The following is a 13,970-nucleotide window of genomic DNA, read 5'->3' as shown; positions in this document are numbered from 1 at the left end:
TTTTTAAAAACAAACAAACAAAAAAAACAAAACACCTCAATCAAATGTTTTATAGAAAAGAGCCTAACTAAAAACTGGCATTTTGTGCATTTTCCAAAACCTAAAACTTTTCCATCTAAACTTTCCTACCACAAAACTGCTAAATACTTTTAAAATTAGTTTTTATTTCCCAATTTGGACCTCTGAGGGCATCCTGTCAATCCAGCACTAAGTCAAGTCATATTCGTAAGACCTAAGGAAACCTGGGACTCATTTTCTAAATATTCCTCACTTGGGAAACTTTTTCTTCAGATTAAAACTGCTTATTTCTCCTAAGAACTACTTACAAATAAAAAGTGAAGCAAGAAATAAATTTTTGTTTCAGCCCATGCCAAGAAGGAAGTTACAGGATTCCTTTTCCTAAACTATCTACTGGAATAGGAAGTATTAGATAAGATAGCTGTGAACAGATAAAGAGATTATCAGACAAGTTGATTAAGATAAATTACCAGGATAAAATAATCAAAGAAGAGTTCTGCTGGGGCTTGGGAAAAAATTATGGACCCGTCTGACAAAATATTAACCAAGTTACTATTACAAAGCTTACTGTATTAGGCTGCTCAATCTATATAAATTATTTCTAATAATTGTCTTCCTGGGAAAAAACCAGTGAATTTCATGGTAAATTTAGTATCTTATTAAATGAGTGTGGGGACCATATACATAACAAAATATCCATCTTTGTCAACAGCAGCTTTTCTTCCCCCTCCCTAAAAAAATTCCAACTTGATACGAAGGAGAAAAAACAAAAACAAAAACAGGGGATTGTCAAACAATGTGGTGGCCAAGAGCACAAGCTCTGCAGCTCAGCTGCCAGAGTTCACATCTCTGCCATTCACTAGCAGAAGCTGGCACATAGTAAGCCCTCAATGAACATTACCTATTATCTTGGATCATATTCAGCCACTGAGTAAAAGAAATCATTACTTTAGAACTATATATTACTTTACACAAAGTTATTATCTCATCATTTTTCATTAGCACTTTCAATCGTTTAAAATTCTTCACTCTCTGTATTACTTATACTCAAATTTCTGGAAACCAAAACTGGACATTTTTTTTTAGCAGAGGAAAAGTTCCTTTATAATTTCTTCATGTAACGTTACTATTTATCCATTCCTACATACATGAAAAATCTAATATAGTCAAGGCATGACTTTTGCCAGAAGATGGAAATATAATTAACTCCTTTTTCTGGTCTCTCTCATATCCTAAGTATTCTTATTTCCTCTTTACCATCTGTCATGCCACTTCACTCACTCTCTTCCTTCCCTTAGTCTCATTCTCTGCTGCTCCCTATCCTATTTATAGAATTCAATTAACTTTGGCTTGATTTTTTTTTTAAAGTCAATATTATACATCAGAGGGCAGAAACTGGAAAACTTTGCTCTTTCTAGCCACTCTCACTTTTCCTTCTTGTACTAGTCTTCCCCTTTAGACTGTGCTTACATTTTCTATGGACACTTTCTAGTCACTCTCTCTTATCCCAAGGAATTATCTTAGTCACCCTTCCTTTTACAATTTCTGTGGAGCTTTTTCCCCCTTCCTTTTCCGCTGTTTCCTGTTTGCTCTCCCTTCTGGATATTTTGTTTTTCTTAATAGATTCTCGTATTTCTTATCTGCTCTTCCATTCTGAACTCTCTTGTTTTCACTAGACATTAATTGCTAAGCATCTTAAAACATTAAGCATCTCCTTGGCTAAACAAGATTCATTTTTCACTACTAAACTCTCATAATTTGTCAGAAACCATATAATGTTAAAATTATTTTCAAAATTTAGTCCACTTTTCACAGTTTTGTGAACAGAACATCATATGAAAACGTAATTGAATGTAAATGTGGAGGTTAACTTGATGCCTCAACTTGGTTAGCCCACAACACTGAGATACTTGGTCAAACATTACTTCAAATGTTTCTGTTGAGGTATTTTTAGATAAAGTTAAGATTTAAACCAGCAGACTCTGAGTAAAGCAGGCTGCTCTCCATAATGTGGATGGGCTTCACCTAATAGGTTAAAGGCCATAACCAAAAAATGATGGCCCTCTTCCAAAAAGAAGAAAGTCTGCAGACTACCTTCAGATTCAAACTGGAACTTTTCTCTGGGTCTCCAGTGTGCTAGCTAGCCTGCCCTGCAGTTTTGAATTTGTCAGCCTCCACAATTACATGAGCCAATTCCTTAAAATAAACCCTGTCTATATATATTTCACTTCCTATTAATTTTGTTTCTCTAGAGAATTCTAATACAATAAGTAAGCAGACACTATTGTAAAGAAGTTACATTATTCCTCAAGGCCATTTATGAGTCTATCACTCACTTCTGTTTTTCTTCTCTCCTGGCCATGCCACATGGCTTGTGTGATCTTAGTTCCCTGATCAGGGATCAAACCCAGGCCCTTGGCAGTGAAAGCATGGAGTCCTAACCACTGGACCACCAGGAAATTCCCTATCACTGACTTCCTAAATGGAAGGACAATTAAACACAATACAGCTAACAGTCATCTTAAATTAGCAGAATATTGAGCAATCACACATTTCTTATAATAAGTTTCATGTTATAAAAAACACCATTCTCTAAGGATACCTTTTGAATATAATTCTAAGTGAAACTGCCAAATGAGAAGGGGGTGGTGGGGAGAGACTGGAGATTTTTACCTAATTTCTTTACTGAGAAACTTTTCTGAGATGGGCAAAGAAGTTGAGATAAATAATAACTCAGCATGCAAAATAGGATGTCAAATCCCAAATAAATGCTACTGTACTTGCATTGGTTCAGAACAAATAAAATGTCCAAATATTTATAAACAAATGAAAGTAAATGAGAAATAATAAACATTACGACTCTCTTAAATCTCACTTTCTAGGTAATGTAATTCTCTGTCGACATTAGAAAACTATACAAAAGCTTAGGCTTGAAACCACCTCCCCTGATCAAGCTCATATTCTGATTATTTTAAGAATGCATCACTTACCTCATGGACTTCTCTATCTACCTCTCCAGTTCTCTTCTGAGACTCCAGGAGAGTAATCTGAGAGGACAGTTTTTCTGAAAGTCACAAAATAAATAGCCTTAGAAGGTAAATGTAGATGTGTTTGGGGAAAAAAAAAACAGAGGTATGTATGTGTGTGAGGCTATTTGAGATGCATGAAATAACCAAGAGGAAAGAACAGACAGAATAGTTTGGGGGAGATAAAACACTTATTTTATTAAAATAAAGAAGTGGCAAAAGATGATGAAAAGATGAGATATAAGATAGAAGGATAGAAGTGTTAATGATTAACCTGAGTGAAGTATAATAAATAGTAGAAGGCTTTAAAGGGGGGAAAAAAGCCAGAGCACATGACAAAAAGCAGTTATTTCTGCAGCATAATTTGGGAATTCTAGGGAAATAAATGCAACTTATCTATAACTTTTCTGTGTTCATATTATAAATCATGCATTAATATAGCACTTAAAATGTCTTCTACATTCTTTCACATATGTTCATAAGGACATCAAATTTTAGCATAGAAGGGAGCTATCCAATCTCTTCAATGACCATATGAGGAAACAAAGAAATGACATGTCCTACAGCTAGTTCATACAGCTAGGATCAGAATTCAGTCTTCTGAGTTCGACCCCATGTCTTATTACAATGTGGGTATCTAAAAAGGGTAGTAGTACCTTGGAGGATAAAAATATTGAGTATTAGTATTACTAATATTGAATATTAGTAGTACCTTGGAGGATAAAAATAAAAGCCCCCAAGAAGTTTATACTCTTTCTGAGAAGCTAAGACAAGTATACGAAACAAACAAAAAAGCTTATTTTTTACACTACATCCAAGTGTTTTAATATGACCCACATGATTTGATCCCACTTATTCTACAAACTTTATACTGCCCCCCTTTTGCTCACTCTACTTCCAAGAACACTGGCTTTGCTTCTATCTGCAAACATAACAAGTTTATTCACACCTCAGGGTGTTTACACTGCTCTTCCCTGCTTGGAAGGAGATTTGCTCAGCCTCTTTTTGTGGGGCTGTCCCCTTTTCATCATTCAGGTAACCAGTGATCAGAGAGGCCTACCCTGACCACTCTGACACTACTTTCTCCTTCCCCCAAGCACATGTGCAAGTAGCCTGTTCTATTTTTATCCTAGTATTTACCACTCTCTGAAATTTTCTTACATATATACATGTTTATGGCCTGTCTTGTCTTCTAATATGTTCAGAGCAGTATTCTCAGTAACTAGAGTAGTCCCCAGTACATAGGAAAGGCACCACAGATATTTGCTGAATGAATAAGTGACCATTCATGAAACAAATGAATGCAAGACTGTATATAATATGTTCAGACATTTCACAAGTATTTGAGGAAGGAGCACAGTGGTAGAAACGGAAGCACAAAAGGTGAGTTTAATATTAATAGAACATGACTCATAAAACAAGGGTAACCAGATACGAAAACTAATACAGAAAATCTTAGGGCCAGTGACCCCTGCAGTAAAGAGCAAAGAGAATGGAACTCATGTAACCTCTCAACCATACTGAGCCACATGAAAGTGACAGAGACTGCTTGCAAAACTGCAAAATAAACATCATGAATAAGGTCTCAGAGAAGTGGTTTAAGTGGGTTGAATAATGAGTTGAATGTGTGGTATTCTTTATCAGCAATGGTAGGACTAGTCTAATAAAGGTATATGATCCCTACATACCTTAGTTTATAGCTAAATGGAACTGCAAAATGGTTAAGTTGGAAATTTTGGTACAGACTTTAGGAAATGGTATGAACTTTACCTGGTATTTATTCTCACTCTTAAAGCACGGTAGTCAGTTACTCCAGGATAAATTAGATAAGTGAGGCATTATTAACTACAAGTTACTAAAGCTATAAGGTCCTTGTGAAGCAGGTGACAAAAGTATATCTTCATTCTTACTAACTGTTCACACACAGTTCAATAGAATAAAGCGCTAATGATAGTTCAATCCAACAAAACATTATTCAGCAGTCACTCATTTGCCAGGTACTATTCTAGTTCCTGGTAAAGGGTAAAGCAAAAGATGGAAAAAAAAAAAAACGACCCTTGCCCTTGAAAATGAATTTCAGAAGCACAAAAATGCATTTAATCCAACTTTGGGAGATTAGGACCAACTTCTCAAAAAGATAATGCCCTACTTGAGGCCTGAAAGATGAGTTCAAGAAATAGCCAGGCTAGAGAAAAAGGATAAGGTTCTAAGCAGTATATAGCATGAGCGAAAACCAAAATGGCTTCTACCTCTAAATCTTTATTTATACTGATCTCTGTTACCTCATCCCACAAATTTGTTACTGGAAAAGTCCTTTCTCTATTTTACCTATTTAAAAAGTCATTGTCTTATTAAGGTCCTATTCAAGCCATACAGCTGAGACGATTCCTTGGCCACTCCAAAATGAATATAATACAGATCTCCTGCAGCATTTAAAGCCCATACTGCAAAATGTTATATTTATGTAAACACTGGTATTGTGTTCAAATTGTTTACTGTGTATTAATCCTAACTTCAGTAACTATCAGCTGTGCTAAGATCTGTATTATCATAGAATCTACATGTTATACATATACAGTGATAAAAGTTGTTGGTTAAGAGGTCAGAGAATTATGGTTTTCATTTATACGTACCATTCTCAGCTTTCAGTTCCTCCAGCTCTACAGAATTAAGGAGCAAGGCTCCCTTTTCATTCTCTAGTTCTACCACTCTCTTCTGCAAAAAGGCAATACTCTCTTCAGTGACTGCCTAAATTGTAGAAAGACAACAAATTAATGATTCTCCAGTGCAAAACTCTCACACTAATGTCCAGACAGCCTCTGGCATTTTTGTGTTCTAAAAGTTCTCCAGCCTTGAAAATACTTTAAAAATAGCATCTACTTATCTGCCTGGGTAATCTTTAAAGCAATGCTTTTCATCTGAAGATAGAAAGATGAAATCTTTCACACAAATTTCTAGTTCACTGACTTTTGAATTTAAGACCAAAGCCTGGATTTTCCAAGTCTATTACACACGAAAGAAAATTTTCAATTCAAAAAATTAAAAGCTCATTATGAGTTCTGGAAAAACTTCAAGTAATCTAGTATGTGTGTAAATGGAGTCTTCAAAGGAAGAGAGAAGTCAGAAAAAATAGTGGACTAATTAATGGCAGAAAATTTTCCAGATTGAAGCAAACTATAAACACAGAGATTCAAAAGGCAAATTCCAAGCACAAAAAACATGAAGAAAACTATGTGAAGGCACATCATAACCAAAGCGTTCAAAACCAGTGATAAAACCCTAAAAGCAATCAGGAAATTTAAAAAAAGAGACAAAGATGACAGTAGATTTCTTACTAAAAAAAAAAAGGCAAGAAAAAAGAGTGCAGTAATAGCCTTCAAGTATCAAAAGAAAAAACCTATTAATATAAAATTCTATAGTTAGCTTTTAGGTATCTTTTAAAAACTACAGAGCACAAAGATTTCTTCAAACACACAAGAGCTATAAGAACCCCTTACCAGCAGACTTGTGTGCTCAAGAGAGTACACATACACATTAAAGGAAGTCCTTTGGGCAGAAGGAAAATGACACAAGATGGAAATAGAAACTACACCAGAGTTTGGCAAAGTTTAGAGCCTTCTACCTGTTTTTGCAAATAAAGTTATGGCCTAAAAGCCTAAGATATTTATCATTTGACTCTCTACAGAGACTGCCAATTCTGGATCTACCCTAAAGAAAAGCACCAGAAATGGAAACTGCAATGGTAATTAAGATTTATTTTCTTATCATTTGAATCTCCTGAAAGATAACTGACTAAACAAAAATAAAAATTTTGTTTGTAACATGTTATATTTTTGTGTTTTTTGTTTATAATATATGTATAATAAAATAATAACTAAGTCCCAAGAATGAAGAAATACAAGTATACAACTGTAAGGTTTTTATTCTACACATGAAACAGCACAATATTATATGCAGGTTAACTGTGATTAAAATGCAACTATAATCCCTAATGGGCTTCCCAGGTTATAAAGAACCTGCCTGCCAATGCAGGTAGACATAAGAGATGTGGGTTCGATCCTTGGGTTGGGAAGATCCCCTGGAGGAGGTCATAGCAATCCACTCTAGTACTCTTGCCTAGAGAATCCCATAGACAGAGGAGCCTGGAGGGCTATAGACTATAGGGTCGCAAACAGCTGGACATGACTAAAGTGACTAAGCAACAGTAGCATAATCCCTAATGCAGTCACTATTGTAACAAAATAAAGAATTATAGCTAATAAGCTGGAAAGTGAGAAAAACAGGATCATAAAAAACATTCAATCAATTTTTTTAAAGGAAGGAAAAGTAAAAATGTAAAAGGCAAAAAGTTGGAAACATGGAAAACAAATAGCAAGGTGAGAGACTTAAAATGGTATCAATGGCAACGATAATAAAAATGATCTGAACACTCCAAGTAAAGGGCAGAGATTGACAAATTGGATAAGAAGTAGATTCAAACTCTACACTTCATATAAACTTTAAATATAAAGACAAAATAAGTTAAAGAGTGAAAAAAGATACATCATGCTAATATTACTCAAAAAAGTAGAATAACTATATTAATATCAGACAAAATTACATTTCACAGCAAAGAATGTTACCAAGGATAAAGAAGATCATTTCATAATATCTATGGGTCACTTGATAATCAAGAAGACATAAACATGTTAAATGTTTAAGCCCCCAATAACACATCTTGAAAATATACGATGCAAAAACTGAGGGAACTGTAAATACATCCACAACTATGAGATTTCAATACTCCTTTCAATAACTGAGAGAACAAACAGGCAGAGAAGCAGCAAGATATAGTACACTTGAATAACACTATTGACTAACTTTACATGATTGACATTTATAAAACATTCCAGCCAACAAAAGCAGACTATATTCAAGTACATATGCAACATCAAACAAAATAAACAATATTCTGGGCCATAAAACAAGTCTCAATCAATTCTAAGAGTCAAGTCATATAAAGCATGTGCTCTGATCACAATAGAATTAAAATAAAAATCAATAACAGAAAGACCTCTAGATGTATCACCCCCAAGTATTTAGAAACTAAGTAACCCAGGGGGCAAAGAAGAAATTAAAAGGAAAATTAGTAGCTTTAACTGAGTGAAAATGAAAATACAACCAAATTTGTGGGATGCTACTAAAGTAGATTTCAGGGGGAATTTTAAATGCAAAATGCCTATATTAGAAATAAGAAAGGTCTCAAAGTAATGGTCTTGGCTTTCACCTTAAGAAGCTAAGAAATGAGGAAATCAAGTCTAAAGTGTTAGAAAGGAAATAATGAAAATCAAAGCAGAAATCAATAAAATAGAAAATAGAGAACAAGACAGAATCAATGAAGTCAAAGCTGGTTTTGAGATTACTAAAAATTAATAAACCTCTGGAACTCTTACCTGCATAAGAAAGAAAACACAAATTACCAGTATCAGAAATGGAAGAGGTAATGTCACTACAGATTCTATGTATGTTAAAAGAATAATTAGACTATTATGAATAACTTTTTGCCTATAAATTTGACACTTTATATGGACAAATCTCCTAAAAGATATTAAAATACCAAAGCTCACTCCAGAACAAATAGATAACCTAAATAGCCAAATAGTTATGAAACAAACAGAATCTATACAGACAAATGCTTCCACAAAGAAAACTTCAAGACTAGACAGCTTCACTGATGAATTTTCACAAAACATTTAAGGAAAAAATAATACCAAGTCTATACAAAATCATTCCAAAGAAGTGAAAAGGAAAGAATACTCCCCAATTTATTCTAGAGGGCCAGGCTTACACATAGAGCAAACCCAGGAAAAGATATTACAGAAAAGTACAGACAGACAAATATTCATCATAACACAGATGTAAAACTTTAAAGCAAAATTTTAGCAACTGAATCCAAGAAAGTATAAGGATAATACATAACTACCAAGTGAGATTTATCCCCAGAACTCTCATACACTGCTGATGGGGACAGAAAATGGTAATACCACTTTGGGAAACTGTCTGGCAATGTCTGTCTTAAAATTGCCCATATGATACAGATACGTCACTTCTAGGTATTTACTGAGAGTAAAGAAAGCACAGGTCCAAACAAAGATTTTTAAAAGAATATCCATAGAAGCTTTATTTGTAACAGTCCAAAACTGTCAATAATCCAAATCTGCCCATCAAGTAAACAGATAACCAAACTGTGATATCTACAACATTCTCAATAATACAAAGGAATGAACTCTAGCTGTATACAATAGGATAAATACCAGAATAAGTATGCTGAGTGAGAGAAGTCAGGGGAAAAAAAAGCACATGAAATTTATTAAAAATTCTAAAAAATACAAACTATAATGACAGAAAGATCAGTGGTTGCTTGATTGGGGGGAGATGTGAGAGAAAAATTAAAAGGGATCATGAGAAACTTTGGGGGTGATGAATATGTTCATTTTCTTGATAGTGGTGATGGCTTCATGCATACATCAAAACTTATTAAGTTGTACACTTTAAAAGTATGCAGATTATCGTATGTCAATTATACCTATAATACAGCTATTTAAAAGGAAAGTAAGTCAATATATAAGTAAAAATAAAATTCAAAAAACTTTAAATTATCAAATAGAAGAAGACAGGAATAGAAAACAGAAGGAAGAAAACCCCAAGATGGCATAAATGAAAGACAAATCATTCATGTCAATAGTTATACTGAATCAACTCAACACTCCAATGACAAAGCAAAGCTTATGGGAAGAAGTAAAAAAGCAAAACTTAACTATATATTATATGCTGAGGATGAGAGGGTTGGAAGGTAACCTGATGACTGAGATGAGATGCTAGACTTCTGGTATTAAAGATCGAAGAACAACCAGGAACCATGGGGTGTAAGAAATACAGCTCTAGTCATTGGAAAAAGTGAGTAAATTAATTCTTTCCTAAAGCCTCCTTTGCAGCCCAACAGACATTGTGATTTCTGGCCAGTGAAACTGATTTTGGATTTCTGACCTCTCGAACTTGAGGAATCTCATAACCTTCTGTTTAGAAGAAGAAATAACCATTTCTTCTGAAGAAATAGAATCATTCCAATCAAGAAATAGAAATAAAAATACCAGCCAAGCCACAAGACAAGGGCATGTGACTCTGTCAGCCAACTCAAGTCATCCTACTCCTGGCTCCAGAATTGAGTTGAAAAAACCTCCAGATAGTTTTCCCCATAGAAGGCTCCAGACTTTGCAGAGAAAATAGCCGTCTCCATCATTCATTCCCTCCCCTAATCTCTGAAACTCAGAATTGAAAAGAAATCCAGAATTTGATGCTCCTTCATGAAATCCAGAATTTGACACTTCCTTCTTTGTTCTTTCTCTGGAATGCTTGGCCATTCCAGATCTTTCAAGGACTTCCTTAACTATGCTGAATTACTATGTTGAAGAATAGTGGTAAGAGGAGGCACCTTTGTCTTGTTCCCGATATAAGGAGAAAATCTTTCAACCTTTCACCATTGAACCTGATTGTTAGCTCTGGACTTGTCATGTATGGCCTTTATTACATTGAGATACATTTGTCTATGTTTAATTTCTTAAGAACTTATTATGAACAGATATTAAATTTTGTCAACTGTTAAAAAAATTAGTCTAGTTTTAACAACTAGACTAAAATCAGTCAAAACAAAGATAACCTAAATAATACTATGATTTAAGTGATGTTTATACAATATTATATTGTATAGCTTCCCTGGTAGCTCAGATGGTAAAGAATTTGCCTGCAATGCAGGAGACTCGGCATCAATCTTTGGGTTGAGAAGATCCCCAGGAGAAGGAAATGACAACCCACTCCAGTGTTCTTGCCTGGAAAATCCCATGAACAGAGGAGCCTGGCAGGCTGCAGTCCATGGAATCACAAAGAGTCAGACACGACTGAAGTGACTTGGCACACACACAAACTATATTCACCGAGACAGACCATGTGCTGTGTCATAAAACAAGTCTCTATAAATTTCAAAGAAATGAGATAATATAGAACATGTTATCTGATCATAATGAAATTAAATTAGAAATCAATAATAACAACAAGATATCTATAAATAAAATCAAATATATGGATAATTAAACAACACACTTCTAAATAATCCATGATCAAAGATGAAATCACAAGGAGAATTAGAAAATGCTTCAAAAACTGAATGATAAAAACACAACATATCAAAGCATGTGCTTAAAAGGGAACTGTATACTTTAAACGTTTAAATGAGAAAAGATCTGAAGTGTTTGACATAAAGTTACACCTTAAGAAGGTAGAAAAAGAAAAGTAAAACCAAATAAACAGAAAGAAATACCAAGGATCAAAAAACAGTAAAAGTGAAAACAAAGAAAATTAACAAGGTTAAAAGTTGGTTCTTTGAAAATATTTTTTTAAAAAAAGTCAATTTCTAGTTTAGTCTGATCAAGAAAATGAACCACAAATCAGAGAGTAGAAATTTGCAGTTAGAAGATGAACAAGTTTTGAAGATCTAATACCCAGCATTGTGATTATAATGAACAATAATGTATTATACATTTCAAAGTTGCTAAGAGATTAGATCTTAAATGTTCTCAGGACAGAAAAGAACTGATAATTATGTATCATGGTGGAGGTATTCACTAATGCTATGGTGGTAACTCTGTTGCAAGATATATAGGTATCAAATCAACAAGTTGGATACCTTAAATTTCTACAATGTTATATGTTAATTATACCTTAATCTAAAAAAAACAGTAATAGGGTAGAGGTGGTTATCACTACACAGGGTATACAAGCATTAAAAAGATAAAAAGAGAATATTACAACCACCATTATAACAAAAATTTGACATCTTCAATGAAATGGACAAAACAAAACAAAAATCCAACTGGTACAAGATGAAAAAGAAAATCTTATTAGTCTCATATCTGCAGAAGAAATTCATTGTCAACTCCAGACCCAGATGGTTTCAATGGTGAATTCTTTCAAACTCTTGAGAAATAATACCAATTTTACAAAAACTCCCAGAAAATAGAACGGAACACTTGCCAACTTGTGTTTTTGATGCCATATTAACTCTAACACCAAAATCTGACAAAGCACTGCAAAACAGAGGAAAACGTTCAGGACTAAAACCCTTTATAAGTACACATAGAAAAATGCTCCACAAAATAGTATTAAATCAAAGTCAGCAGTAAATAAAAAGTGTATTATTTTATGACCAAGTTAGGTTTATCCATTAAAGTACTGTACCACATTAACAGAATAAAGAAGAAAATCCATGTGGTCATTTCAATAAATGCAGATAAGGCATTTGGCAAAATCTAATACCAATTCTTACCAAACTAGGAATTGAGGGGAACATCCTCAATCTGATAAAGAACATTCATGGAAGACTTAAGTCTAGCAGCACAGCTAATGGTAAGATATGGGATACTTTCCCCTAAGATCAGGAAAAATGCCAGAAGGCCCAATATTACCACTTTTATTAAACAATGTTGTGAATGTCCTAGCCATTGAATGAAAAAGAAATAAAGGCATAAAGATTAGAAAGGAGCAAACTTGTCTTAATTTGCAGATGACATGACTGTTTATGTAGGAAATCCTAAGGAATCTACAAAGAGTCCAGAACTAATACAATAAATATCAAGTTCACATAAGCAAAATTCAATTGTATACTTACATACAAGCAACAAACAATTGGAAAATGAAAAGAGAATAAATTCCATCTACAACAGCACTAAAAAATATAAACTATTTCAGAATAAATTCTAAAACATGCATAACTCCTCCAACCAAAACTACAAACCAGTGCTGAGAGACATTAAAGATGCTCAACAGCAAACACTATTAGAGAAATGCAAATCAAAACTACAATGAGGTATCATCTCACAGTGGTCAGAATGGCAGTCATCAAAGTCTACAAACAATAAATGCTGGAGAGAGTGCGGAGAGAAGGGAACCCACTTACAGTGTTGGTGGGAATGCAAATTGATACAGCCACTATGAAGAACAGTATAGAGATTCCTTAAAAAACTAGGAATAAAAATACCAGATGACCCAGCAATCCTATGACTGAGATTATATTCTGAGGAAACCATAACTGAAAAAGACACATATCCCTATGTTCACAGCAGTACTATTTACAATAGCTAGGACATGAAAGCAACCTAGATGCCCATAAACAGATGAATGGATAAGGAAGTTGTGGTACATATACATAATGGAATATTAGTCTGCTATAAAAAGGAACACATTTGAATCAGTTCTAATGAGGTGGATGAACCTAGAGCCTATTATAAAGAGTGCAGTAAGTTAAAGAAAAAGACAAATATTGTATATTAATGCAAATATGCAGAATCTAGAAGGACAGTACTGATAAGCCTACTTGCAGGGCAGCAAAGGAGACACACACATTTAGAACAGACTTTTGGACACAGTGGGGGAAGGAAAGGGTGGGATGATTTGAGAGAATAGCGTTGAAACATACACATCACCATATGTAAAGCAGGCAGTGGGAGTTTGCTGCATGACGCAGGGAACCCAAAGCCAGTGTTCTGTGAAAACCTAGAGGGGTGGGAAAGGGCTACAAAAGGGAGGGAACATGTATACCTATCGTTGATTAATGTTGATGTATGGCAAAAACAATCACAATATTGTAATTATTCTATAATTAAAAATAAAATTTAAATTAAAAAAATAAAGAAAATCTTAGTAAGTGAAGAGAGATACTATACTCATGAATTGAAAACTTCAGTAGTATTAAGATGTCAATTCTCCCTAAACTGATCTATAGATTCGACACAATGCTAATTCAAAATCCCATCCAGTTTTTTTTTCAAACAGAATTTGAGAAAGTTAACTGTACAATTTCTCTGGAAATGTAAAGAACCTGGAATAATCAAAGCA

General features: G+C 34.1%; 1 protein-coding gene across 4 annotated transcripts in view; it reads right to left on the bottom strand.

The window, feature by feature from the left end:
• Positions 1 to 13,970, bottom strand: part of GOLGB1 (golgin B1) — a 75,114-nt gene that overhangs the window by 33,562 nt on the left and 27,582 nt on the right. For all 4 annotated transcript variants that reach the window (XM_043875102.1, XM_043875101.1, XM_043875103.1 and 1 more), the window contains 2 exons: positions 5,678 to 5,792; positions 3,009 to 3,082 (listed from right to left, as the gene is read on the bottom strand). In XM_043875102.1, the coding sequence (XP_043731037.1) occupies positions 3,009 to 3,082; positions 5,678 to 5,792 (189 nt within the window). The remainder of the gene's footprint in view (positions 1 to 3,008; positions 3,083 to 5,677; positions 5,793 to 13,970) is intronic.

Source organism: Cervus elaphus, chromosome 19 (assembly GCF_910594005.1).
Source record: "Cervus elaphus chromosome 19, mCerEla1.1, whole genome shotgun sequence".
Classification (NCBI taxonomy): Eukaryota; Metazoa; Chordata; class Mammalia; order Artiodactyla; family Cervidae; genus Cervus; species Cervus elaphus.
This window is presented reverse-complemented; position numbering and strand designations above follow the sequence as displayed.